Source organism: Chiroxiphia lanceolata, chromosome 13 (assembly GCF_009829145.1).
Source record: "Chiroxiphia lanceolata isolate bChiLan1 chromosome 13, bChiLan1.pri, whole genome shotgun sequence".
In the NCBI taxonomy this organism is placed as follows: Eukaryota; Metazoa; Chordata; class Aves; order Passeriformes; family Pipridae; genus Chiroxiphia; species Chiroxiphia lanceolata.
The window spans coordinates 8,603,462-8,624,600 of NC_045649.1; the positions used below are offsets into that span (position 1 = coordinate 8,603,462).

General features: G+C 64.5%; 4 protein-coding genes across 19 annotated transcripts; 2 read left to right on the forward strand and 2 right to left on the reverse strand.

Moving 5' to 3' along the window:
* The first annotated feature begins 857 nt into the window (after nucleotides 1-857).
* Nucleotides 858-5,861, forward strand: DEF8 (differentially expressed in FDCP 8 homolog). 3 transcript variants are annotated; one of them, XM_032701262.1, is made up of 12 exons: nucleotides 858-933; nucleotides 1,569-1,684; nucleotides 1,788-1,870; nucleotides 1,952-2,101; nucleotides 2,315-2,456; nucleotides 2,529-2,693; nucleotides 3,366-3,493; nucleotides 3,863-3,976; nucleotides 4,622-4,702; nucleotides 4,802-4,942; nucleotides 5,031-5,140; nucleotides 5,218-5,861. In XM_032701262.1, exons 2-12 carry the CDS (start codon nucleotides 1,579-1,581, stop codon nucleotides 5,318-5,320), a joined length of 1,323 nt encoding a protein of 440 aa, XP_032557153.1. In that variant the 5' UTR covers nucleotides 858-933; nucleotides 1,569-1,578; the 3' UTR covers nucleotides 5,321-5,861. The 3 variants fall into 3 exon arrangements, with proteins under 3 accessions (XP_032557153.1, XP_032557155.1, XP_032557154.1); XM_032701263.1 differs by lacking the exon at nucleotides 858-933 and adding an exon at nucleotides 1,243-1,261; XM_032701264.1 differs by lacking the exon at nucleotides 858-933 and having other exon boundaries at nucleotides 1,151-1,684; nucleotides 4,853-4,942.
* DBNDD1 (dysbindin domain containing 1) lies at nucleotides 5,857-10,152 on the reverse strand. Of its 5 annotated transcripts, none has more exons than XM_032701277.1 (5): nucleotides 9,667-10,152; nucleotides 8,472-8,587; nucleotides 7,397-7,558; nucleotides 6,806-6,946; nucleotides 5,857-6,716 (listed from the first exon to the last, which is right to left on the reverse strand). In XM_032701277.1, the coding sequence occupies exons 2-5, from the start codon at nucleotides 8,518-8,520 to the stop codon at nucleotides 6,547-6,549; spliced, it is 522 nt and encodes a 173-aa protein (XP_032557168.1). In that variant the 5' UTR covers nucleotides 8,521-8,587; nucleotides 9,667-10,152; the 3' UTR covers nucleotides 5,857-6,546. The 5 variants fall into 5 exon arrangements, with proteins under 5 accessions (XP_032557168.1, XP_032557170.1, XP_032557166.1 ...); XM_032701279.1 differs by having other exon boundaries at nucleotides 8,472-8,583; nucleotides 9,667-10,131; XM_032701275.1 differs by having other exon boundaries at nucleotides 7,397-7,543; nucleotides 9,667-9,745.
* GAS8 (growth arrest specific 8) lies at nucleotides 10,151-17,122 on the forward strand. Its single transcript, XM_032701256.1, has 11 exons — nucleotides 10,151-10,273; nucleotides 10,739-10,822; nucleotides 11,778-11,975; nucleotides 12,124-12,330; nucleotides 12,639-12,693; nucleotides 13,253-13,458; nucleotides 13,667-13,834; nucleotides 14,127-14,213; nucleotides 15,159-15,368; nucleotides 16,425-16,490; nucleotides 16,727-17,122. The coding sequence occupies exons 1-11, from the start codon at nucleotides 10,271-10,273 to the stop codon at nucleotides 16,874-16,876; spliced, it is 1,434 nt and encodes a 477-aa protein (XP_032557147.1). The 5' UTR covers nucleotides 10,151-10,270; the 3' UTR covers nucleotides 16,877-17,122.
* LOC116793413 (cadherin-1-like) lies at nucleotides 17,104-20,756 on the reverse strand. 10 transcript variants are annotated; one of them, XM_032701249.1, is made up of 9 exons: nucleotides 20,643-20,756; nucleotides 19,791-19,938; nucleotides 19,545-19,700; nucleotides 19,328-19,472; nucleotides 18,916-19,162; nucleotides 18,436-18,802; nucleotides 17,709-17,851; nucleotides 17,383-17,518; nucleotides 17,104-17,261 (listed from the first exon to the last, which is right to left on the reverse strand). In XM_032701249.1, the coding sequence occupies exons 2-9, from the start codon at nucleotides 19,905-19,907 to the stop codon at nucleotides 17,172-17,174; spliced, it is 1,401 nt and encodes a 466-aa protein (XP_032557140.1). In that variant the 5' UTR covers nucleotides 19,908-19,938; nucleotides 20,643-20,756; the 3' UTR covers nucleotides 17,104-17,171. The 10 variants fall into 10 exon arrangements, with proteins under 10 accessions (XP_032557140.1, XP_032557141.1, XP_032557139.1 ...); XM_032701250.1 differs by having other exon boundaries at nucleotides 20,500-20,756; XM_032701248.1 differs by having other exon boundaries at nucleotides 19,328-19,367; nucleotides 20,486-20,756.
* Nucleotides 20,757-21,139: the final 383 nt, after the last annotated feature.

The window sequence follows — 21,139 nt, forward strand, 5'->3', positions numbered from 1 at the left end:
TCCTGGGAAGGGGGACAGAGGACACCCCCACTACTCAGTTCCTCCAGCCATTCCCATAGGAGGGGGGTGGTTGGGGAACCCCCCATACCTAAGCCATGGCAATGCCCCTGTGTCCACCTGCATCAGCCCATGGGCACCCCCGGGTTGTGCACTGCCCCCCACCTTCCTGCCCCACAGGTTCAACCCCCCAAGATCTGGGGGTGAAGGTACCACCGAGGAGGATGGTGCCTTTGTCCCCACTGTCACCTTTCTCCATGATGGGAGGGAGTGGAGGGTGGCAGCTGCCTCCTTGTGCCAGGACAGGTTTGGTCCTTTGTCCCCCAAGCTGTGGTGGGGTTGCAGACCCCAGGGTGCTCCCACAGGGAGCATGTGCCCAGTTGTGAGAGATCCGAGGCACACACAGACCTGAGCCCCCTGGCTCTGGGGACCACCACATGATGGGGCTGGGGGCTATAGGGACAAGGGCTCTGTGAATGGAGGTTATAGGGACAGGAAATGATGGGGCTGGGGGCTGGAGGGATGGAAGCTGTATGGATGGGTACAATGGGGCTAGAGGTTTTAGGGAGATCTAAAGGGGATAGTGCCGATGTCGCTGTAGGGATGGGAACAGCGGGGCTGGGGAGTGTGGGGCTGGGGACAGTGCAGGTGTCACTGTGAGGCTGGGCACAGCGCGGGTGTCGCCGTAGGGGTGGGGGCTGTGGGGATGGGCACAGCGCGGGTGTCGCCGTGGGGTGGGGGCTGTAGGGGCGGGCACAGAGCGGGCCCGGCGCGGCCCCGCCCGGACGGGCGCGGTGCCTCTTGGTCCGCCGGCCGGCAGGGGGCAGCAGCGCGGCGGGGGCGGGGCCATAGGTGGGCGGGGAGCTCTGTGGGCGTGGCCACGGCGGGGCGATCGTGTCGGGGCGGAGCGCGCGGGCAGGCGCGGCTGCGCGCGCGGTGAGTGGGGAAGGGGCGCTGCCCCCTGGCGGGCGGGCGGGCGGGGGCGCGCGGGGACTCCGCGGGGCGCGGGGTCGGGGGGGGACAGCGCGGGGACAGCGCGGGGACAGCGCGGGGCCGGGGACGGTGCGGATACGGAGTGACCGTCGGCCGAGGCGGGCGGTGGCGGCGGGGCAGGGCGGGGGCACGGGCGTGGGAGGCGGAGGAACGGGTCTGTCCGCGGGGACGGGGTGTTGGTGCCAGAAGTGGGGTGTCGGTGACGGTCCTGGGGTGTCAGTGCTGGTGACAGGGTGTCGGTGCCGTTGTCGGTGCCAGTGCCGGGCTATCGGTGGCTGTGAGTGCCGGTGAGGAGATGTCGGTGCTGGCTTATCGGTGACGGTGCTGGTGACATTGTGTTGGTGCCGGTGACAGGGCGTCGGTGCCCGTGACGATGTATCGGTGCCAGTGCCAGGGTGTCAGTGCCGGTGACATGGTGTTGGTGACAGTGTCAGTGCTGGTGCTGGGATGCCAGTGCTGGTGACAGGGTGTTGGTGACAGTGCCGGGGTGTCAGTGACAGTGTTGGTGCCGGTGCTGGTGGGGTGTGGCTGAGGTGGGGGGCTGGTGCCAGTGTCACCCCGACACTGTCCCCCAGCAGGACGGTGACAATGGCGTCAGACGAGCGGCTGGCCCGCTTCCGCCAGGCCCACCTTAACCCCTTCAACAAGACCCCTGAGCAGCCAGAGCGCCCCGATGAAGAATCCCCTGTCCCAGGTGGGTGCTGACTCACTGGGGTGGGCAACGGGGCCCAGCCCCACAATGGTATCCCCCTATTCCGGGAGTGTGCTCAGCCCCCCCATGGTACCCCACTTTGCAGCCCAGCAGCCGGATCCCACCCCAGGGGACCCTGAGGGCGCCCTGGACCTGGGGCTGGCCGAGGACCACTTCTCCCGCCCTGTGGTGAGTGGGGTGGGCACTGTGGGGATGGGGAGGGTTTGGGGAGCTTGGCTCACCCTCCTCCTCCTCTGGTGGTGGCTACAGGGGCTGATCCTGGCATCGGACGTGCCACAGCTGCGCCAGGCCATTGAGGAGTGCAAGCGGGTGATCCTGGCACTGCCCGAGCACTCGGAGCGGCAGAAGGACGCCGTGGTCCGGCTCATCCACCTCCGCCTCAAGCTGCAGGAGCTGAAGGTGGGACTGGAACTAGGCCTGGGGGGGCCTCCATTGCTGGAGGGGCCATGCTGGAAGTGCTCCAGGCCAGATTGAATGGGGCTTGGAGCAACCTGGTCTAGGGGAAGGTGTCCTTGCCAGTGGCAGGGGGGACTGAATGGGCTTTGAGATCCCTTCCAACCCAAACCATTCCACAGTTCTGTGATTCTCTGCCTCCTCCTTTCCACCCTGCAGGACCCCAGCGAGGACGAGCCCAACATCCGGGTGGTCCTGGAACATCGCTTCTACAAGGAGAAGAGCAAGAGCGTCAAGCAGATGTGTGACAAGTGCAGCACCATCATCTGGGGGCTCATCCAGACCTGGTACACCTGCACAGGTGGGTTTGGGACACCCCCTCTGTGTCCCTGTTCCCCCTATCTCTACACTGACATCCTCCCATGCCCCCCAGGCTGCTACTACCGGTGCCACAGCAAGTGCCTGCCACTGGTGAGCCGGCCATGCGTGCGGGCCCAGGTGAGCCACCGCGCCGAGTACCAGCTCAGCATCTGCCCCGAGAGCGGGCTGGACAGCCAGGACTACCGCTGTGCCGAGTGCCGTGCCCCCATCTCCCTCCGTGAGCCCCCAGAGCACCAGGGGGGCTGGGGCAGCTGGGGGGCTGGGGGCTGGATGGGGCTAGGAGGAGCTGGGGGCTCTTGGGGCTGGGGGGAGCTGAGGAGATGGAGCAGGCTGGAGGCTCTGTGGGGCTGGGGAGTGTGTGGGATTGGAGAGAACTGGGGAGGCTGGACTGAGCTGCGGGCTCTGTGGGCCTGGGGGGAGCTGGAGGCTCTGTGGGGCTGGGGGCTGAGGGGTTGAGCTGAGGGGGCTGGAGGAGTTGAGGGGAACGAGGGACTCAGGGGGTTGGCTGGGGGTAGCTAGGGGCTCTGTGGGGCTGGGGGGATGTGAAGGGCCAGGGGCTTTATGGAGTTGTGTGGGGCTGGAGGGAGCTGGGAATTGTGTGGGGCTGGGCTCCCTTGGGGGCTCTGTGGAGCTGCGGGGAAGGGGGGGCCAGGGCTGCCTGGGGCTGAGGGGCTGTGGGGTGGGAGGTGTGTGGGGCTGGGGAGAGCTGAAAGTGGGGGCTCCGAGGACTATGTGGGGCCGGGAGCCATAGGGAGCTGGAGAAGGTGACATTGTGGCCCCACCATGTCCCTGGGTGCTGGTGAGTGTCCCAGGGGCACACATGGTGTGGGACAAACAGGGAGCAGGGCGGTGCTGGTGCCAGCCCTGTGCCAGCCCCGTGCCACCACAGGGGGGGTGCCCAGCGAGGCTCGACAGTGCGACTACACCGGCCTCTACTACTGCTCCAGTTGCCACTGGAACGACCTGGCTGTGGTGCCCGCCCGTGCCATCCACAACTGGGACTTCGAGCCCCGCAAGGTGCCCCTGGCAGAGGGTGGGGGCACCCCAGGGGGTCACGGGGCCATGGCTCTGGGTAGTGGTTACTTGGGGGGCCACGTCCCTGGTTGTGGGGGTCCCTGAGAGCTGCATCCATGGGTAGAGGTGACTTGGGGGCTGTGTGCCTTGTCATGGGGGTCCCTGGGGGCCATGTCCCTTGGTAGAGGTCACTTGGGGGGCCACATCATGGGGACATGTACTGACTATGGGGGTCCCTGGGTAGAGATCACTTGGGTTGGGCCATGTCCTCAGGGCTGTGTCCCTGCAATGGGTCCCTGCCAGGGGTCCCTGGAGTGGTGGCGGCAGGGCTGGTGGGTGCCAGGGGTGACGGTGCCCCGGTGGTGGTGGCAGGTGTCACGGTGCAGTATGAGGTACCTGGCACTGATGGTGTCACGGCCGGTGCTGAAGCTGCGGGAGATCAACCCACTGCTGTTCAACTACGTGGAGGAGCTGGTGGAGATCCGAGTGAGTGCTGGATCCAGGGGGACACCCCAAGGGGCAGGGGACACCCCACGGGGCTAGGGGTGAAACTGTGGAGGAAGTGTGGGGTGAGCAGGAGGTGGGGGGACCCTGGTGGCTCCTACTGAGTCCCACAGAGGGAAAGCAAGGTGAGATGGGGGGTTTGGGGCAGAGGATGCCCAGACTGCTACAGGGATGAACTTGACCCAATCTGGTCTTGTCATGCCCTTATCTCCATCCTGTCCCCATCCCATTCCCAACCCTGTCCCCATCCTCATCCTGCTCCTGCCACTGCCCTTTTCCCTGTCTTGGTCCTATTCCTGTCCCATCCCTGTCCTCATTCCTGTTCCCATCCCTGTCCCCATTCCAATCCCATCCCTGTCCTCATTCCTGTTCCCATTCTTGTCCCCATTCCTGTTCCTATTCCCATCCCACCCCTGTCCCCATTCCCATTCCACTCCTGTCCCAATCCCCATTCCCATTCCCACACCATCCCCATCTCATCCTCACCCCATCCCCATCCTGCTCCTGCTGCCACCCTTTTCCTGTCCTTGTCCCATCCCTGTCCGCACCCATCCCCATTCCTGTCCCCATTTCCATCCCATTTCCATCCCATTCCCATCCCACCCCATCCTGCCCCATGCCCCGCAGAAGCTGCGCCAGGACATCCTGCTGATGAAGCCCTACTTCATCACCTGCAAGGAGGCGATGGAGGCACGGCTGCTGCTGCAGGTCAGGCCCAGGGGTGCTGGGGGGCCACAGGGGGCCAGGGCCAGGTGCATCGGTGACAGTCACACAGCGGTGATGGTCACAGTGACCTGTCCCCTGCAGCTGCAGGACCGGCAGCACTTCGTGGAGAACGATGAGATGTACTCACTGCAGGACCTGATCGACATTGAGGCCGGGCGCCTGGGCTGCTCCCTCACCGAGATCCACACACTCTTTGCCAAGCACATCAAGCTGGACTGCGAAGTAAGCCCGTGCCGTGGGACAGAGCCAGGAGACCCCCATGGGGCTGGTGGGCGACTGGTGGGGTCACCATTGTCTCCTGCTCCCCCAGCGCTGCCAGGCCAAGGGATTCGTGTGTGAGCTGTGCCGGGAGGGTGACGTGCTATTCCCCTTCGACAGCCACACCTCGGTCTGTGCCGACTGCTCTGCCGTGTTCCACAGGTACCAACACACCAGGGTGGGATGGGGGCACACGGGTGTGGCATGGGGGTGACACAGCACTGTCCCCTCCCCTCCAGGGACTGCTACTATGACAATTCCACCACCTGTCCCCGGTGTGCCCGGCTGAGCCTGCGGAAGCAATCCCTGTTCCAAGACTCCGGCACGGAGGGAGAGCCCTGAGGAGGGTTTGACCTCACGGAGGGGCTCAGCCCCACAGCTGTTCCCCACCCACTACAGGACCCTGGGACAGATACAGTCAGCTCCGTGCCGGTTTGGGTACTGGGGTGGCTCTGGCTCCGGGACCCTCTGCCTGTGGGAACGGCAGTGCTGCCAGGGGGCACAGCTGGACCCCAGCTGTTCCTGGGAAAATGGGGACCCCTGCCGGAGGAGCCGGGATCTGGTTAACTGGGATCCGGTTAAGGCGCCACAGCGGCTCCTGCCGTCCCTATGTGGAACCGGGGTGCGGGCAGGGATGGGGTGCAGGCAGGGACCGGTGCTCCGTTGTCGCGGGGCAGTGGGTGCTGCCAGGAGGGCTAGCCCCGGGACCGGACAGAGCCCACACCCAAACACTACAGGGATCCGATCTCCCCCCAGCACCGCCGTTAACGGGGCCGAACCCCAAGGAAGTTGCGGGGTAGGGGAGACCGGGCGCGGCGCGGGGCCGGTGTCTCCCCCTTCCCTCCCAGTGTTTCCTGTAGCATTAACGAGCCTCTTTACGCAACTCAGCATTCGTGTTTCTGCTTCGGGCCGGCGGCGGGGGGCAGCGGAGGACCTGAGGCTCCCGCGGAGCGGACTGAACACCGGGACCGACCCCGCACCGGGCCGGTCCCCGGTCCAGCGCCGCCCGGTGGGGTGGAGTTGCGTTGTGTGGCGTTATCGGGGATGTGCCGAGGTCATAGCCAGTCTCTCGCTCATCGGGAGGGGCTGCGGCCGCGCTGTCTCGGCACCAGCCGACACCTCCCCCCGCGATGCTCCCGAGGTGTCCCGTGACCCCAATCCCTCCCGTTTGCCCCCCGGCCACGGCGCAGATGGGCAGAGGCCGGCGGCGTGTCGGTCGGTCGGTTTTACCGGATCACAGCGCTGCTACATCAGAACCGGGCGGGCACCGGCACCGGCCGCGCTCCGTCGGGCCAGGCTGGGCCGTTCGACCCGTCCCGTCCTGCCCCACCCGCCGCTCCCGGCAACTGGAACCGTGCCGCCCCCGGGGCCCGGCGGGGCCGAATGGGTTCCCCCCCCGAGGCCGCGGGTGACCGGCTGTGGGCGGTCCCAGTGCCTCCCCCCGCGGGGCTGTGGCCGCCTCTGCCCTCCGGGCGGGCTAACGGGAGTCCTGCGCCCGGGGACGGGCTCCATCGGTACCGACGGGAGCAGCACCGGCGTGTCCCGGTGTCCTCCAGCAGGTCCTGTCCCTACGGCTCCCGCGGGCGCTCGGCGGGCAGGAAGGCGTCCGGGGGTCCCGGGGGTCCCGACGGCAGCTCGGGGTCACTCAGGTGCTTCTTGTCGCGGCCCTGCTCCCGCGCGCGGGTCCAGGAGGGTGAGCGCAGGTACCCGGCCCGCGGCACCGGCGGCGGCTGCAGCCCTGCGGGACGGACGGGGTGGGCGGGTGGTCAGGGACGGGCCGGCACCGGCGGACAGAGTGGGACCGGCGGCCCCGGGCCCCCCGCTCACCGCCAGGAGTCTCTCCGGCCGCGTTCTCCTCGTCGGAGTCGGCGAAGACCTCAGCTAGCTCCTGGTCCGACATGTCCGTCAGCTCCGTCAGGTCCAGCAGGTCGAAGTGCACCTCCAGCGAGGACACGCTGCTCAGGGGCTCTGCGGGCACGGGGGGGGGGGGGGCTGGAGACGCACCACTATCGCCCACGGGGTGGGTGAGGGATGAAGGGGTCGTGGGTCTGGTGCTTGGGGGCCCAGGGAGCTGGGGGGGTGAGGAGCTTGGTGGGAACCACAACTGGCTGGGGGCTGGCAGGGGACCCCAGGGACAGGAAGGGACCCCAGGGGCTGGCAGAGACCACAGGGACAGGCAGGGACCCCAGGGGCTGGCAGGGGACCTGAGGGGCAGGTAGGAGAGCCCAGGGGCTGGTAAAGGATGCCAGAGACAGGCAGGAGACCCCAGGAGCAGGCCGAGAGTGCTGTGGACAGGCAAGGAACCAGGGGCAGGCAGAGACCCCAGGGACAGGCAGGGACCCCAGGGGCTGGCAGGGGGTGTCAGGGACAGCATTGTCTCTGGGGACAAGCAGGGACCCCACACAGGGCCACACTCACGTCGACGCTCAGTGACCTGCAGCAGGCCAGCGCTGGGGATAGGGATGCCACCCTGCTCTTCTGGGGGGACTCGAGGGGTCTCCTGAGCTGGCCCGTGGGTGGGGGTCCCCGCTGGGCGCTCCAGGGCCAGCGGCTCCTTGCCGAGCTCTGCCACACCAGCACCTGCCACGTTGGTGACCGCAGCTCCCTCGGGGGCCCCCGTGGGGTGCCCAGCTGAGGGGCCAGGGAGAGTGGGACCCCCCGGGAGGGCCGGGGGGACAGGCAGAGCTGCCCAGGATTCTCATGCCGGCAGCTGGCAGCCCCCGCTCCCCGCCCCACGCCCCTTCCCCGCGCAGCCCCTTTGTGTCGGCGAGACAAAGCGCAGCCTGTGCCGGGGCCCGGACAAGGGCGGATTGTGCTAGGATTGTCACCGGGAAGAGACAAGGCGGCCGTGGCACATGGTCATGGCACAGGGTCACGGCACACAGTGGTAGCACAGCCCATGGTTGTGGCACAAGGTGGTGGCACAGTAGTGCCTTGGGGCTCAGTGGGCACTGAAGTCAGGAGGAGCCTGTGTGCCCAGGTCTGCATCAGGGGACACATCACCCTGTCCCCTGTTTCCCCCCGAGGTCAGTGCTGGCTCCCTGGCACCATGTGCCACCACTGGGCCATGCTACCACCGGCCATGGTGCAGGGTGACACGGCACAGGGATGGGCATTGTCTCCCTCTCCCCAGGATTCTGACAGCGGAGCAGAGACAGAGCCCCCCAGCCCGACAGGAAAAGGGACATTATGGGGTGTTGGGTTCCTGCTCTTGGCACATGGAGCTGCGGGAGACCGGTAGAACAACAGACCCCTGCTCCAACACCAGCTCTGCCACATCCTGACCCACAGGGTGAGACTGCGCACCCTGTGCTGCTGGCACTTTCTCTCCAGCTGGGAAACTGGGTCTCCACCCCACCCCAGGGCTGGGAAAACCGCTCCCGGGGGGGACACGGGGGCTGCCCGCTCCTACCACCCTAGCCCACGTGGTGCCCAGCCTCGGTGTCACGGTAAGGAGCACAGCTCCCCCGATCCCCACTACGCCTCCACCCACCAGGGCGCTGGTCCCGGCCGCGGAATTCCCCTCTGGCCTCTGCCTGCATGGTCCCGCTGCGCCACCGGCAGTGCCACCGGCCACACCAGCCGCTCCGGCCTGGGCTCACCGGCTGCCTGGCGGGAGCAAGGATGGATCAGGGATCTCTCCCGCACGCCGCGTGCTGACTCACGGCAACCGCAGAGCCGGGCAGCCACCGGTACTAGCACCCCATGGCACCGGGCACCTCACAGAACCTGCAGCCTGTCCCGGTGGCACTGTCCCCCCAAGGCCTGGTGCCCCCAGTGCTCCCGGTGCCATGGCCGGGGCTGCCCCATGCCGGCAGCCACGGCACAGCCATGTGCGGGGCACAGGCACAGGCGGGAGGGATGGGCGTGCAGGGGAGCCCTGGCACCGCCTCTGTCACCAGGTGCAGCCCCCCCCCGAACACCGGGGGCCCCCCCAGCTCCACTGGCATGGCTACCTCCCTGTCCCCGAGCACCTCTGCACACAGGCACTAGTGCAGCTGTGTGGGGTGTCTGCCGGGCACCCCACTGCTGCCCATGTCCCCTGGGTACCCCACTGCTACCCCATGTCCTGTGAGCACCCTGCTGCACCCCCAAGTCCTGTGAGCATCCCACTGCACCCCCACACCCTCCAGGCTCCCCACCGCTCTTCTACACCCCTGGCATCCCACTGTCCCCGCACATTACCTGGGCACCCCATTGCAACCCCAGGTCCCCAGTGCACCTCATTACTCTGTCTGACCTTCTGGACACTCTACCACACCACCTGGGTACCCCACTGCACCCACGGGCACCCCACTGCACCCCCATATCCTGTGAGCATCCTAGTGCCCCTCATGTCCCCAGGGCAGTCCAGTGCTCCCTCAGACCCCCTGGACAGCACCTTGTATTCTGAGTACCACTCTGTTCCCCCCCCATCCCAGACTCTCCATGCACAGATCCCCGTGTCCCGTCCAGGCCCCCCCACCCCACAGCTCCCCACCCCTGCAGCCGGGCACCCTCAGCACGGCTCCATGCTCCCCTATGCCCCCCCAATGCCTCCCCCCGGCGCCCCCTCCCCTTGCACTCTCCCTCTTGCACTCCCGCCCTACATCTCCTTGTGCTCCCCCCGCACGCCCCGCGGGGCCCGGCCCGGTTCCACGGTGATGGGCGCTCCGGTCCGTGCCGCCTCCCCGGGCCCCCGCCCTCACCTGCGGTGGCGGCCGCTGCCGGAGCCGCCATGGGCCGGGTCCGGAGCCGGTGCTGGTGCCGGTGCTGGGCGGGGCGGGCCCGGTGCCAGCCCGCAGCCCGCACGGTCCTGTCCGCCGCGGCGGGGGCGGGGACACCGGGGCGGGGACACCGGGATGGGCGGGGACACCGGGACGAGCGGAAGGCAGGAGGGAGACAGGGGAGGGCGCGGGGGGTACCGGGGAGAGCGGGGGGGCACAGGGGAACAGGTGTGCCGCGGGAATCCCGAGGGTGCGGGAGCGGAGCCGGGAAACTCCAGCCGCAGGGGCAGCCCGGGGCGCGGAGGTGGGCGCAGGGGTGGACGGGGCTGTGCTGGGCACAGCGGGACCCCCCCGATCCGCCTGGTCCCCTTGATCCCCCCGGACTCCCCCGATTCCCCCCGGTGTCCCCGGTGTCCCCTCGATCCCGCCCCGGATCCCCCGCCGGCCCCGCCCCCGTTGCCAGGGCGGAGCGTGGCGTTGCTAGGGGGCGTGTCCTTCCGCAGCGCAACTCTCGCGAGATTTCACTTTCCTCTCGCGACAGTTACCTGACCGTTGCCGGGAGACCGCGGCGCCAGCGGCTGCCGCCATGGTGAGAGCGGGCCCGGGCCCAAGCCCGGGGGAAAGAACCAGGGCGACTGCTGAAGGGTCCCCTGGAGCCGGGGGTGCAGACAGGGGGGAGCAGTGGGGCCCGGCCTTTCCCGGTCGGGCTTGGCCCGAGCCCCGAGGGCTGGGGGCCCCGGCCCGCTCCGCTCCCGGGGAGGGTACAGAGCCCCTCGGCGCCAGCGTTCCCAGCGCTGCGGTGACGCTTCCGAGCTATTACTTTGGGTACAGGTGTTCTGTGGACCTGAGCCGGCAGCAGTGTCACATGAACCACGGAGGTCCTGGGTGGTCCCGGAGGCTTCCAGCCTCCTCGCGGGGCCTCCGGCTCTGTGTCACTGCTCCGGCCCCGTTCCTGCCGTGAGAGCAGAGATGCTCCGGGGCTGGCACGGTGGACCTGAGCAGCACGGCTTCCCTCTCACCCAGTCATCTCCTGCATTTGGCTTCCTGTCCTCAGGCACCCAAAAAGAAAGGATCGACTAAAGGGAAAGGTCCAGCAGTGGTGGATGCCTTGGACCTGGAGGACATGAGCAAGGAGCAGGTGAGAGATTCCCCAGGCCACCAAGAACAGCTATTGGAACCCCTGTGTGGCGCCTGGCCTGACTCTGGGGACAACAGGTGGCAGAGGGTGACAGCCAGGGTTTGTGTCACTGCCTGATGCCTGTCTGGGCTGGGGAGGGGCGTTCTTGCTGTTCCTGGAAAGAGCAGCCACCTCATCCTACCCTCTGCTCTCCAGCCCTGTGTGCTGAGCACTGCTGAGGCACATCGAGTCCTGGGGTCAGTTCTGGGCCACTCACGGCAAGAAAGAGGGGCTGGAGCGTGTCCAGGAAAGGGAAAGGAGCTGGGGAAGGGTCTGGAACACCAGGAGTGGCTGAGGGGGGCTCAGCCTGGAGAAAAGGAGACTCAGGGGGGACCTTCTCGCTGTCTGCAACTCCCTGACAGAAGAGTGGAGCCAAGTGGGAGTCACGCTCTGCTCCTGGGGAACAAGGGACAGGACCAAAGGAAACAGACTCAAGTTGCACCAGAGGAGGTTTAGGTTGAATATTGGGAAAAATTCTTCATGGAAAGGGCTGTCCAGACCTGGCACAGCTGCCCAGTGCTGTGGTGGAGTCTCCATCCCTGGGAGGATTTAAGAGTCATGTTGATGTGGCACTTGGGTACATGGTTTAGTGGTGGCCTTGGCAGTGCTGGGGGAATGGTTGGACTTAATCTTAGAGGCTTTTCCAATTCAAACAATTCTATGATCCGGGAGTATTTAGACACCTGAGAATGGTGTTACTGGATACTGCGAGCCAAAACCCTGTCGCAGGCTGCTGGAAGTGGGATGAGGTTTTGTGACTCCTTTTCCAGAGGCTGTTGGGTTCAGTCAGGGACCTCCCCTGCTCCATGCCAATGACAACCACCATGTCCTGCCAGGTTTGGGACATGGAGTCTCCAGAGGCACGTATCCGAGGCCTCCCCTCTGCCTTACCTGTTTCTTCCTCTCGGCTGTGCAGCTGCTGCAGCACGTCCAGCGTCTCCGGGAGGAGCTGGACCGGGAGCGGCAGGAGCGGAATTCTTTCCAGCTGGAGTGTAACAGGATTCAGAGCTGCTGGGACATCACCCGCCGGGAGCTGGAGGAGAAGAAAGCAGAGCTGCGGAACCGGGACCGGGAGATGGAGGAGGCAGAGGAGCGGCACCGAGTGGAGATCAAGGTGGGGGAGAAGGGCTCCATGTGAGCCTTGAGCAGCTCTGAGGAGGAGAAGAAGGGGAAGAGGAGGAGGAGCTGGGAATGTCTTGCCAGCATCCCAGCTTCAGGTGTCTCCTGCTGAACCCTTCACCCAGTCTCTGGCCTGTCCTTAGGTGTACAAGCAGAAGGTGAAGCACCTGTTGCATGAGCAGCAGGAGACCCTGACAGAGCTGAAGGCAGAGGGAATCCTGTCCCTGAAGCGGGCCCAGAAGGATCACTGGGACCAGGAGCAGGAGCTGTGGAAAGAAAAGCGCTCCTTGAACATCAAATTGAAGGAGCAGGAGTTGGCCAATGAGGCGGCGGTGACAAACCTCTGCCTGGTACGTCCCTGACCAGGCTGGAGCCACCTGTGAGGCACCTCAGCCCCAGGGTGGGAGCAGGGGCAGGATCTTGCCTCCCTGGCTCGCTCTGTGGAGTGGGGTTTCTGGTCCAGGCATGAGGAGAAGGGATTTCTGGATGACCCGTCTCCTGCAGCGGGGAGCTGTGAGGGCAGCTGGAGAACCTCCAAGCCACTGTTTGCACCAACATTGGGATCAGAATCCTTTCCCAGGGAGCAGGAGGGAATCCCTGGGGATGGGCTGACTCAGGATTTGGTTCTCTCCTCTAAGATGGAGCTTCTCCCTTGCAGAAACACGAGGAGGAGATGGCCCGGCTGCGTAGTGACTTCGAGGCACAGGCCAAAGGTCAGAGAAGAGGCAGAACCTGCGGGAGCAGGATGGGGAGAGTTACTCTGGGCTCCTGAGCAGCACCTCGAGCGCATGTGGACTGGGGGTTCCCTCCAATTCTGGCAATTTTTTCTGTCCTAGTTCTGACTGTTTTTTCCCCTCAGTTCTAGCCAGTTTTTCCTACAAGTTCCAGCTGTTTTTCCTAGCCAGTTCTGTCCAGTTTCCTCCTCAAATCTGTCCAGTTTGCCCTCCAGTTCTGGCTGTTTTTTCTCCCCTCCCCATTTTGGTCCCTTTTCTTCCCCAGTTCCAGCCAGTTTTCCCCCAGCCCTTCTCCTGTGGGGTGGGATGGCTGGAGGAGCCTTTGCTGTGTCCTCACTCTAGTGTCTCCCTCAGGGAACATTTCAGGTTGTGATAGGCCCGCTTGGGGCTTTTCCATGCCCTCTTTCCAAGGATCTCATTCCTGGGCTCAGCCCTCCCCAGACTCCACAAGGGTCTCGATGCCGATGTGATGGCACAGGAGCTGGGGCATGGGGTCTGCAGGAGGCCCCCCCTCACCCAGCCCCCCTGTGCCCCCCAGAGATGGATGCCAAGTACAACAGGAAGATGCAGGCGCTGCGGGAGGAGATGGACCTGCGGAGGAAGACAGAGATCCATGAGCTGGAGGAGAGGAAGAACAACCAGATCAGCGAGTTGATGGGGAAACACGAGGGGGCTTTCGGTGACATCAAGAACTACTACAATGATATCACTGCCAAAAACATGTCACTCATCAGCCTCCTGAAGGTACTGCCTATCCCTGTGCCACCCCTCCACCCAGGGACCACTCCTGCCAGGGTGTCACCTGGCATTTGGCAGTTCCCAGGTGTTGATGTGGTTGCTGCTGATGGGCTGAACACTGTCACATGAGCAGGGAGGGTGTCCTGAGGGTGAGTGGGGGTCTCTGAGGGGCTGGGCAGCTCTCAGGAGCCAGCACTCATGTTCCTAAGAACAGGAGCAGGTGGAGGAGATGAGAAAGAAGGAGATTGTCTTGGAAAAGGAGAAGACAGATGTGCTGCTGCAGAACAAGGAGCTGACGGAGCCACTGCAACAGGCCCAGGAGCAGGTGGCTGAGCTGCAGAAGAAGTTGGCTCGCTATGATAAGGACAAGGAGATCCTGATGGTACGTGGCCAGCCCAATCCTTTCCTGGGCTCGTTCCTGGAGGGAAAGCAGTGGCCTCTGCCACTCAGTGTGCTGGGATTGCTGGGCAAAGTGAATCCCATTCCGTTTAGCTGCGTGTTTGTGGGATCTCAGATGGGGATCCAGAGAGAGATCAGAGTAGCCCTCGCTGCAGAGGGGTTGGTGTGGGGTTGGCCTGGTTTTCTCTGCTGCTCACTCTCCTCCCTTCCTAGAACACATCCCCAACAGTTCCCAGACAATCACGTGCTTCTTAATGCTCCCTTCCTGCTCACAGAACTCCAAAGCCCGTCTGAAAGTCACCCAGAAAGAACTGAAGGACCTTCAGTGGGAACACGAGGTGCTGGAGCAGCGGTTCAGTAAGGTGAGAGCTGCAGGCAGGGCTGGACATCCCGTTCCCTCTCCAAACCCTCTCCAAACCCTCTACAGAGGACAGGGCGTGGGGGCTTAGCGGAGCCTGTGCTTAGCCGAGGGCTTTCCAAAGCTAATCCCGAGCCGGGCGATAACCGCTGCTCCCAACAAAGCTGCTCCCAGCTCCAGCCTCTCCCACGGTCAGCAGACAGGCCTGGCCTTGTACTTTGCTAAGCAATCGTGCACGCTCCAGTGGGCCCCCCGGGCTACCGGGGGCTGCGTGGGGCAGAGCTGGGAGGGATTGCCACGGGCCTCTCTTGCCAGCGTTCCAGGGTTGCTCCCCTGCTGGTCAGGGCGCGGTGGCTTGGGATGAGCCCTGCAGAGTGAGTTCTCCCCCCAGCTAACCCAGATAAATCTGTTGAGGCGGGAGAGAGCTCATTTGCAATTCGTAGAAATCCCCAGGAATATGAACATTGATCCGAGGCCTCGTTAACAATCCATCATTAAGACAGCGCCAGATTCAGAGCATTCAGAAATAGACTTTGGAGGAGAGGCTGTGTCCCAATTAGGACACTTATTAACTAGCTGTGAGCCAGGGATTGCTGCCAGCTGTGGGGAGGAAAGGAGAGACCCCCCTTTGCCGGGGGGCCCTGGCTGGAGTCTGAATTAGTGCCACAGGGAGCCTGTTGTGGTGTCTCTTGCCTTGAGGGGAGGAGGAGGAGGAAGGAGAAGCACAGGTGCTGTACCATGGAGGGAGGAAGCTGTGCTGCAGCACCTGCCTTCCCTGTGGGCTACAGGTGCTGTGGGGAATGGCTGGGCTGAGCTGCCAGACCAGTTTGCTGCCTCGTTTGTGCTCCACACCATTAAGCAGACCCCAGTCAGGCTCCTGCAGACCCCTCTGTGCCCCCTGAGTTCCTGAGGGTGGTGTGACACCATGCTGTGCCATCTCCTGGAGCAGGTCCAGGCAGAGCGAGATGAGCTCTACCAGAAGTTCACCAAAGCCATTAATGAGGTGCAGCAGAAGACGGGGTTTAAGAACCTGCTCCTGGAGCGGAAACTGCAGGGACTTCTCAGCCTCCTGGAGCAGAAGGAGGTGGAGCTCGGTGAGGTCGTTGCAGTCTCCAACCTCGACCCCAGCGCCCTGTCCTTGGTCTCGCACAAGCTGAAGGTACTGGGGACTGGCGAGGGCAGGTTTTGTGGGGCAGAGCCTGCTGTGGGGTGCCCACAGCCTCCAGAATGTGCCAGTCCCTTTCCTGAATGGCTGCAGCTGCCATGTCACTCCATGCTGGCACTCCCAGGGCCATGTGCAGTGCCGCGGGGCACTCGGATCTGCCTCTGAAGTGGAGCGTGTGGGTGTCAGAGTTTGGCACTGATCTGTCCCTAGATGGGGCCTGTTTGGAGGAGCGTGGCCCCAGGCCCTGCGGCACTGCCAACACCCCATGCTGCCACACAGCCGACTGCTGGTGGGTCCGGTGGCTCCCGAGGGCTCTGTGCGCAGGGGTTGCACCCAGTGAACCTCATCTGGCCACAAGGGACAGTGCAAACAGGATCCCGGGGCTCTGCGGCATCTACCATGCTAAAAATACATCTGCAAAGAGCCCAGAGATCCACATTCCTGCAGCCTGCCGCAGCCAGAGCTGGGGAGCAGCGCTGGCTGTGGGTTGGGCACAGACATGGAATGACAGCTTCACTGCCTCGGTGCCCTCCCGCTTGTCCCCATGTGGGTCCCCACTGTGAGGGGTGGCAGGAAAGCTCTGGAGTGCCCTGGGAATGGATAGCATGGCCGTGGGACAGGCAGCAGATGTGTCACCTCCCAGCAGGTGGAAGGAAAACACATTCCTGGGATGGCGTCATGGCGTCGGGCTCTCCCGCAGCTGCTGGGGTCTCCGAATTCCTCTGCTCAGCTGCCTTGGGGAGCTTGGCTCCCTGTAATTCCCTCGGTGCTGTGGTGGCAGGGTGGTGCTGCCATAACAGGTGCTGCAGAGCAGACCAGGATGGCTGTGGTGTTGATCCAGAAGGTCCTTGTCCCTGCCTGGAGCTGGCTGTCCCTGGCAATGCCAGTTGGAGGGGGCAGGGTGGTGGCCACCTGCCAGGCCATGCTGCTGGATGCTCTGTTGGCGCTGCAGCTCCTCCATGTGCTGTGCCACACTGCTCCCGCCTGGAGCATGGCCACCATGTCCCCGGGGGTGGGCAGCATGGCCTCACACCCTGTCTCTTTCCACAGGATGTGCTCCACTCCAAGAATGACACCATCCAGGACCTGCAGCTCCAGCTGGCCCGAGTCTGCAAGGTGAGGTTGGGAAGGAATCTTGGAGGGATTTAGAAGCTGTGTGGATGTGGCACTTGGGCTTGTGGGTTAGTGGTGGCCTTGGCAGTGCCGGGGGAATGGTTGGACTTAGAGGCCTTTTCCAACCCAAACGACTCTGTGATTCCATGGCTGTGGTATGGAGGATGGAAATAGGACCGGGGGTACAGGAAGCCCCTGCCCTGGGTTGTGGAGGGCTGACGGGGACCCTCCCCTTACAGGCACACAATGACATGCTGCAGACCTTCGAGGCGAAGCTGATGGCCTTCGGCATCCCCCTGGACAACCTGGGCTTCCAGCCGCTGGCCTTCCCCCTGCCGGGGCAGGAGCTAGGGCAGGGCCCCGCCGGACTTGTTTCGGTGCCCACCTGACACTGGCCAGCACTGAGGGTCCCACTGGCAGACTGGAAGTGGGGCTGTGCCCTGTTCTTGCTCTGTGCCATTAAACAGACCCCAGTGAACATCTTTGGGACCCTCTTCTCTCCAGGGGGACCATGATGCAGCTAGAGGATTCTGGGCATCCCACAAACCATACCAGGCTGCCCCTGGGGCTCCCTCCTTCACTCCCCAACCAGAAGGTGATTTTTTGAGACAAATGGTGGTGTTTGGAGCCTTTAATGGCATTAGTGCCATCGTTCCTGCATCCCTGAGGGGAGGCCGTGCCCCCCTAACTGCCCCGGTATGTTGTGTAGGAGTAGGGGCTGATCAGCAGTGGGACATGAAGCTTCTGTGCTGGATCAGTAATGGTGAAGATGACCTGAGGGAGAGCAAGGAGTCAGTGGTGGGGATCCCACTCCCAGAGCCGGGCCCAGGGGGTTACAGCCCCCCCAAGCCCGACCGTGGCCCCAGACCTGCCCCAGGCTCCCCACACTCCATACCTCCACGTAGGGGTAGAAGCTGGTGTGCCCCAGCCCCTGCCAATACGGTGCTGTCTCAAAGCACAGCTTGTAGGTGCCGGCCTTGGCCTGTCCCGCTGCCAGGAGGGGCCGGCAGCGCCCATCCGTGTCCGTGTGCCTGAAACCAGACCGAGCCAGCCCTGCTGTATTCCCAGAACCTGCCCTGATCATACCCCTGAGTACTGGCCCTGCTGCCGGCAGCCCCCAGGCAAAGGCTGGGCAGCCGGTTGTGCCAGGAGCCTTCAAACAAGCTCACGGGGACTGGCAGCAGCATTCCTGTCCCATTCCAGTGTCACCAGCTCTCCTACCTTTGTGCCAGCTCCCTCCACTGCGGCCCTGGCTCCACCAGCTGGTCCAGGCGGATGACAATGCCAGCCGCCGGCAGCCCCGTGACCGTGTTCAGCACGTGGGTGGTCAGGGAGCCATTCCCTGCATCGGACATGCTGTCAGCCTGCAGCAGAGGGGAAAGAGGGCCTGGGACCTGTCCTGGCAGCACTGTGTGCCTCCCCCTTGGCTGTGCCATAGCTTAGCCCCTACACCCTGCTGTGCCCCACAGCTGGGATATGGGCCCCCACCTCCTTCCCATGCCACAGGGCTCAGCCCCAGGTACCGCAACCACCATAGTGTGGGTGCTGGCTGGTTCGTGCTGGGATGCAGGGCTCTGTGCCTACAGCAGCACCACGCTCCCTGCTCACCTGCCTGTCCTCGTGGGCCAAAGCATGGCAGCTGCAGCCAGCCTGGACCCAACAAGGAAGTAGCACCGTCCCAGCAGCCCCATCCCTGCCCACAGTGTCACATGCGGGTGGACATTGACCCCCAGACAGCTCTCTGGAGCTGTCTGGGGTCAAGGTCAGAGCAGTTGGGGCAGCTGGGCCCCTTCCTCTGCTGGAGCTCCCAGGCTGGGGTGGGACCACAACTCAGGGCTGCGTCCCAGCAGCCAGCACGGTCAGGCAGCCTCCCTGGAGCCGGACCAGCTCCTACTGCCAGCCCGACACCGGCACCGGCTGACACGGAGAGGCACCCCGGCGAGCTTACCTGGCTGTCCTCGGTCCCGCTCAGCCAGGGGCCTGTGGCCGGTGACACTGCGCAAAACGCCATCCCTGGCCCTGGCCGCCCTTCCTGGCGCCACAGCCTCTCCCCACAGAGCTGGCGTGGCTGGATGCCGCTATCCTGGCACAAGGCTCCCGCAGAACTGGGTGCTCCTCCCTGGCTGGGCTGAGCCGGCACGGGCGCCTTCCCACTGGGAGCTGTGCCCAGGAGCCCCACTGGCACCCACTCTCCAGCAGTGCTGCAGCCCTGGGGCTGGTGGCCCAGAGCCCAGCGGGCAGATGGGGCGCCGGGCCAGGAGAAGCCGCCGTGGAGCTGCCATCCCAGCCTCACCTCCCACCACCATGGAAAGCACCTGGAGCGCGTTGGCGGTGCGGCGGCCGGGTGTGTGGGGCTACTGAGAGCTTCACCGCAGCCTCACCCTCCCCATCTGTGCTGGGTGGGCAGTGGGGGGGCTCAATGTCTCACCTGCACTGTGATGCGGGCGGTGGTGGTGGCTTGCAGCCCGTGTCCCCCCATGTCGGCTGCCTGGATCTCCAGCGTATATTCAGGGACTGCCTGCAGTGAGAGGCTGCATCACACCTGAACTGGGAGTGGGCACTGGGTGGGGGCTGAACCCGGGACTCACCTCTGCCACTAGCCCTGGCATGGCCACAGAGATCAGCCCGGAGCTGCTGTCTATGGTGAACATGCGGGGCTGGGGCTGCTCCGGTGCCTGGCTCAGGATGGAATAGACCACGACTCCGTTGTTGGAGCTCACAGCATTGTCTGCATCAGTGGCCAGCACCCGCAGCACTGGCGTGCCTGGAGTAGGTGGTTATTGGTGAGCTGTCCCCACATTCCCCCAGTACTGCCTCTCAGGCAGTGATGGTGGTCCCACCTGGCTCAGCTCCCTCTGACACAGAGCCATGGAAAGCTGCCTGGGAGAAGATGGGCGGGTTGTCGTTTCGGTCAGTGACGGCGATGATGATCTCCATGGGGTCCTCCACAGGCTGCCCGTTGGCTGACACAGCATGGGCGTAGAGCTGTAAGAACACAGTCAGCCTGTGTGCAGCCCTCATGACCGTCCCCCCCTGCTCCAGGTCCCACTCACTCACTATGTACTTATCCTTCTCTTCCCGGTCCAGAGGCTTCATCACCTCCAGCCACCCTGTCTCCTGCTCGATGATGAAGATGCCCATAGGGATAGTGTCCACTCCTTGTCCTGTGATGCTGTAAAAAACCTTGGTCTCCTTGTCCTTGTTGGATTTGATCTGGTGGTGAGGCATGAAAAGAGGGGTGAGAGGGGTCCTGGTGCTCCAGGGCCTCTCATTCCCACGCCCTGTCCCCTCAGGGCCATGTACCTGCACCAGCTTCTTGGGGAAGGGCCCCCGGTCATTCTCGGGGCAGTTGATGGGGGGAATGACCCAGTCCCTCTTCTGCCGCTGGAGGCCGTGTCTGTGCTCCGGGAAGGTCAGCATGTCCCGCGGGATGGAGAGTGAGGCTGCAGGACTATGGAGGAACGTGGCTGTGCTCCGGGGCTCTGGGGTGGCCATACAGTGCCCCTGGCCCCACTGGGATGGTCCCACCAGGAGGAAGAGGAGGAGGAGGAGGGTGAAGGTACAGCATGACATGGCTGCAGCTGCACTGGCTGCTCCCCCCGGGTGCCAGCTGGGGACCTTCCCTGTGGCGTCAGTGACCTTGGCCGCGTCCTGCCAGGAAAGCAGCGCTGGCTTTCCAGTGCTGCCAGCCCCGGCAGGGGGGGGGAGCCTTATATGGGGGCCCAGTGCATGAGATGCTGCTCCAGGCTGGGGGGGATAAAGGAACCCAGGAACCCCCCAGGGCACTGTCCCTCGGGGGCCACAGGACCCCCCCCTACTCTAGCAGGGTTGGGGTGCAGACATGGTCCCCCCCGGGGGTCCCAGTGCAGGCCTGGGGGTCCTGTGCAGCCATAGGCAGCAGAGGGGGAGGAGGCACCGGGATTAGCAGGAGGAGATCGGGGGGGTTACTACGGGGAGTGGTGGGGGGAGGTCAAGGGTTCCGGGGTTCATGGGGGCACCTGGAGGGATGCACAGTGGTAACAGGAAGGTACTCAGAGATACCAGGATGCCCGGGCGTGTCCACGGGGCCGTGCAGAGGGGCTGGGGGAAGCAGCGGTGAGGGGCTGGGGTCACCGGGGGGTAGCATGAAGAGACATGGGGTTGCTTGACAGGTACCGGGCAGTGCCTGAGGGTTGTTTGGGTCTACCGGGGGTTTCCAGAGGGATACCGATGGGTGCCCCAGAGGTGCCGGGGGTGTCCCCAAGGGGTAACGGCGGGTGACCGGGGGTTAACGGGGCAGGGGGGTATCGCGGATTGTCCAGGGTTGCCGAGAGCTTCCAAGAGGCTACCAAGTGGTGCCTGAGGGTTCCCGGGAGATGCTGAGGGTGCCTGGGTGGTACCGAAGGTTACCAGGGGGTCTCAGGGGAGTACCAGCCAGTGCCCGAGGGGTATCGGCGGGTGCCCAAGATAAAGGAGGGTACCGGGGATTGCCAGGGACTTCCAGGGGGTACCGGCGATGCCCGGGTGGTACCGGAGGTTGCCGGAAGGGTGCCCGGGTGATAACGGGGAGTGCCATGTGGTATCAGGGGTTGCCAGAGGTTTCCAGAGAGGTACCGGCGTGTAACGGGGATTGCTAGTGGTGGCGGGGAGGTAACGGGGGGTACCCAGAGGGT

Bases quoted from the DNA above. Each gene is read 5' to 3' on its own strand.
- DEF8 (XM_032701262.1), top strand. From the start codon at position 1,579: ATGGCGTCAGACGAGCGGCTGGCCCGCTTCCGCCAGGCCCACCTTAAC. The intron at 2,102-2,314 runs GTGGGACTGGAA...TCCACCCTGCAG, and splicing joins TCAAGCTGCAGGAGCTGAAG to GACCCCAGCGAGGACGAGCC. The intron at 5,141-5,217 runs GTACCAACACAC...CCTCCCCTCCAG, and splicing joins TGCTCTGCCGTGTTCCACAG to GGACTGCTACTATGACAATT.
- DBNDD1 (XM_032701277.1), bottom strand. From the start codon at position 8,520: ATGCAGGCAGAGGCCAGAGGGGAATTCCGCGGCCGGGACCAGCGCCCT. The intron at 7,559-8,471 runs GTGGGTGGAGGC...CCAACGTGGCAG, and splicing joins CGGCCGGGACCAGCGCCCTG to GTGCTGGTGTGGCAGAGCTC. The intron at 6,947-7,396 runs GTGAGTGTGGCC...CCGTGCCCGCAG, and splicing joins GCAGGTCACTGAGCGTCGAC to AGCCCCTGAGCAGCGTGTCC.
- GAS8 (XM_032701256.1), top strand. The intron at 13,459-13,666 runs GTACTGCCTATC...TCCTAAGAACAG, and splicing joins CACTCATCAGCCTCCTGAAG to GAGCAGGTGGAGGAGATGAG. The intron at 14,214-15,158 runs GTGAGAGCTGCA...CTCCTGGAGCAG, and splicing joins TGGAGCAGCGGTTCAGTAAG to GTCCAGGCAGAGCGAGATGA.
- LOC116793413 (XM_032701245.1), bottom strand. From the start codon at position 20,613: ATGCTACCCCCCGGTGACCCCAGCCCCTCACCGCTGCTTCCCCCAGCC. The intron at 17,852-18,435 runs GTAAGCTCGCCG...CCTCTGCTGCAG, and splicing joins GCGGGACCGAGGACAGCCAG to GCTGACAGCATGTCCGATGC. The intron at 17,262-17,382 runs GTATGGAGTGTG...GCTCTCCCTCAG, and splicing joins GCTTCTACCCCTACGTGGAG to GTCATCTTCACCATTACTGA.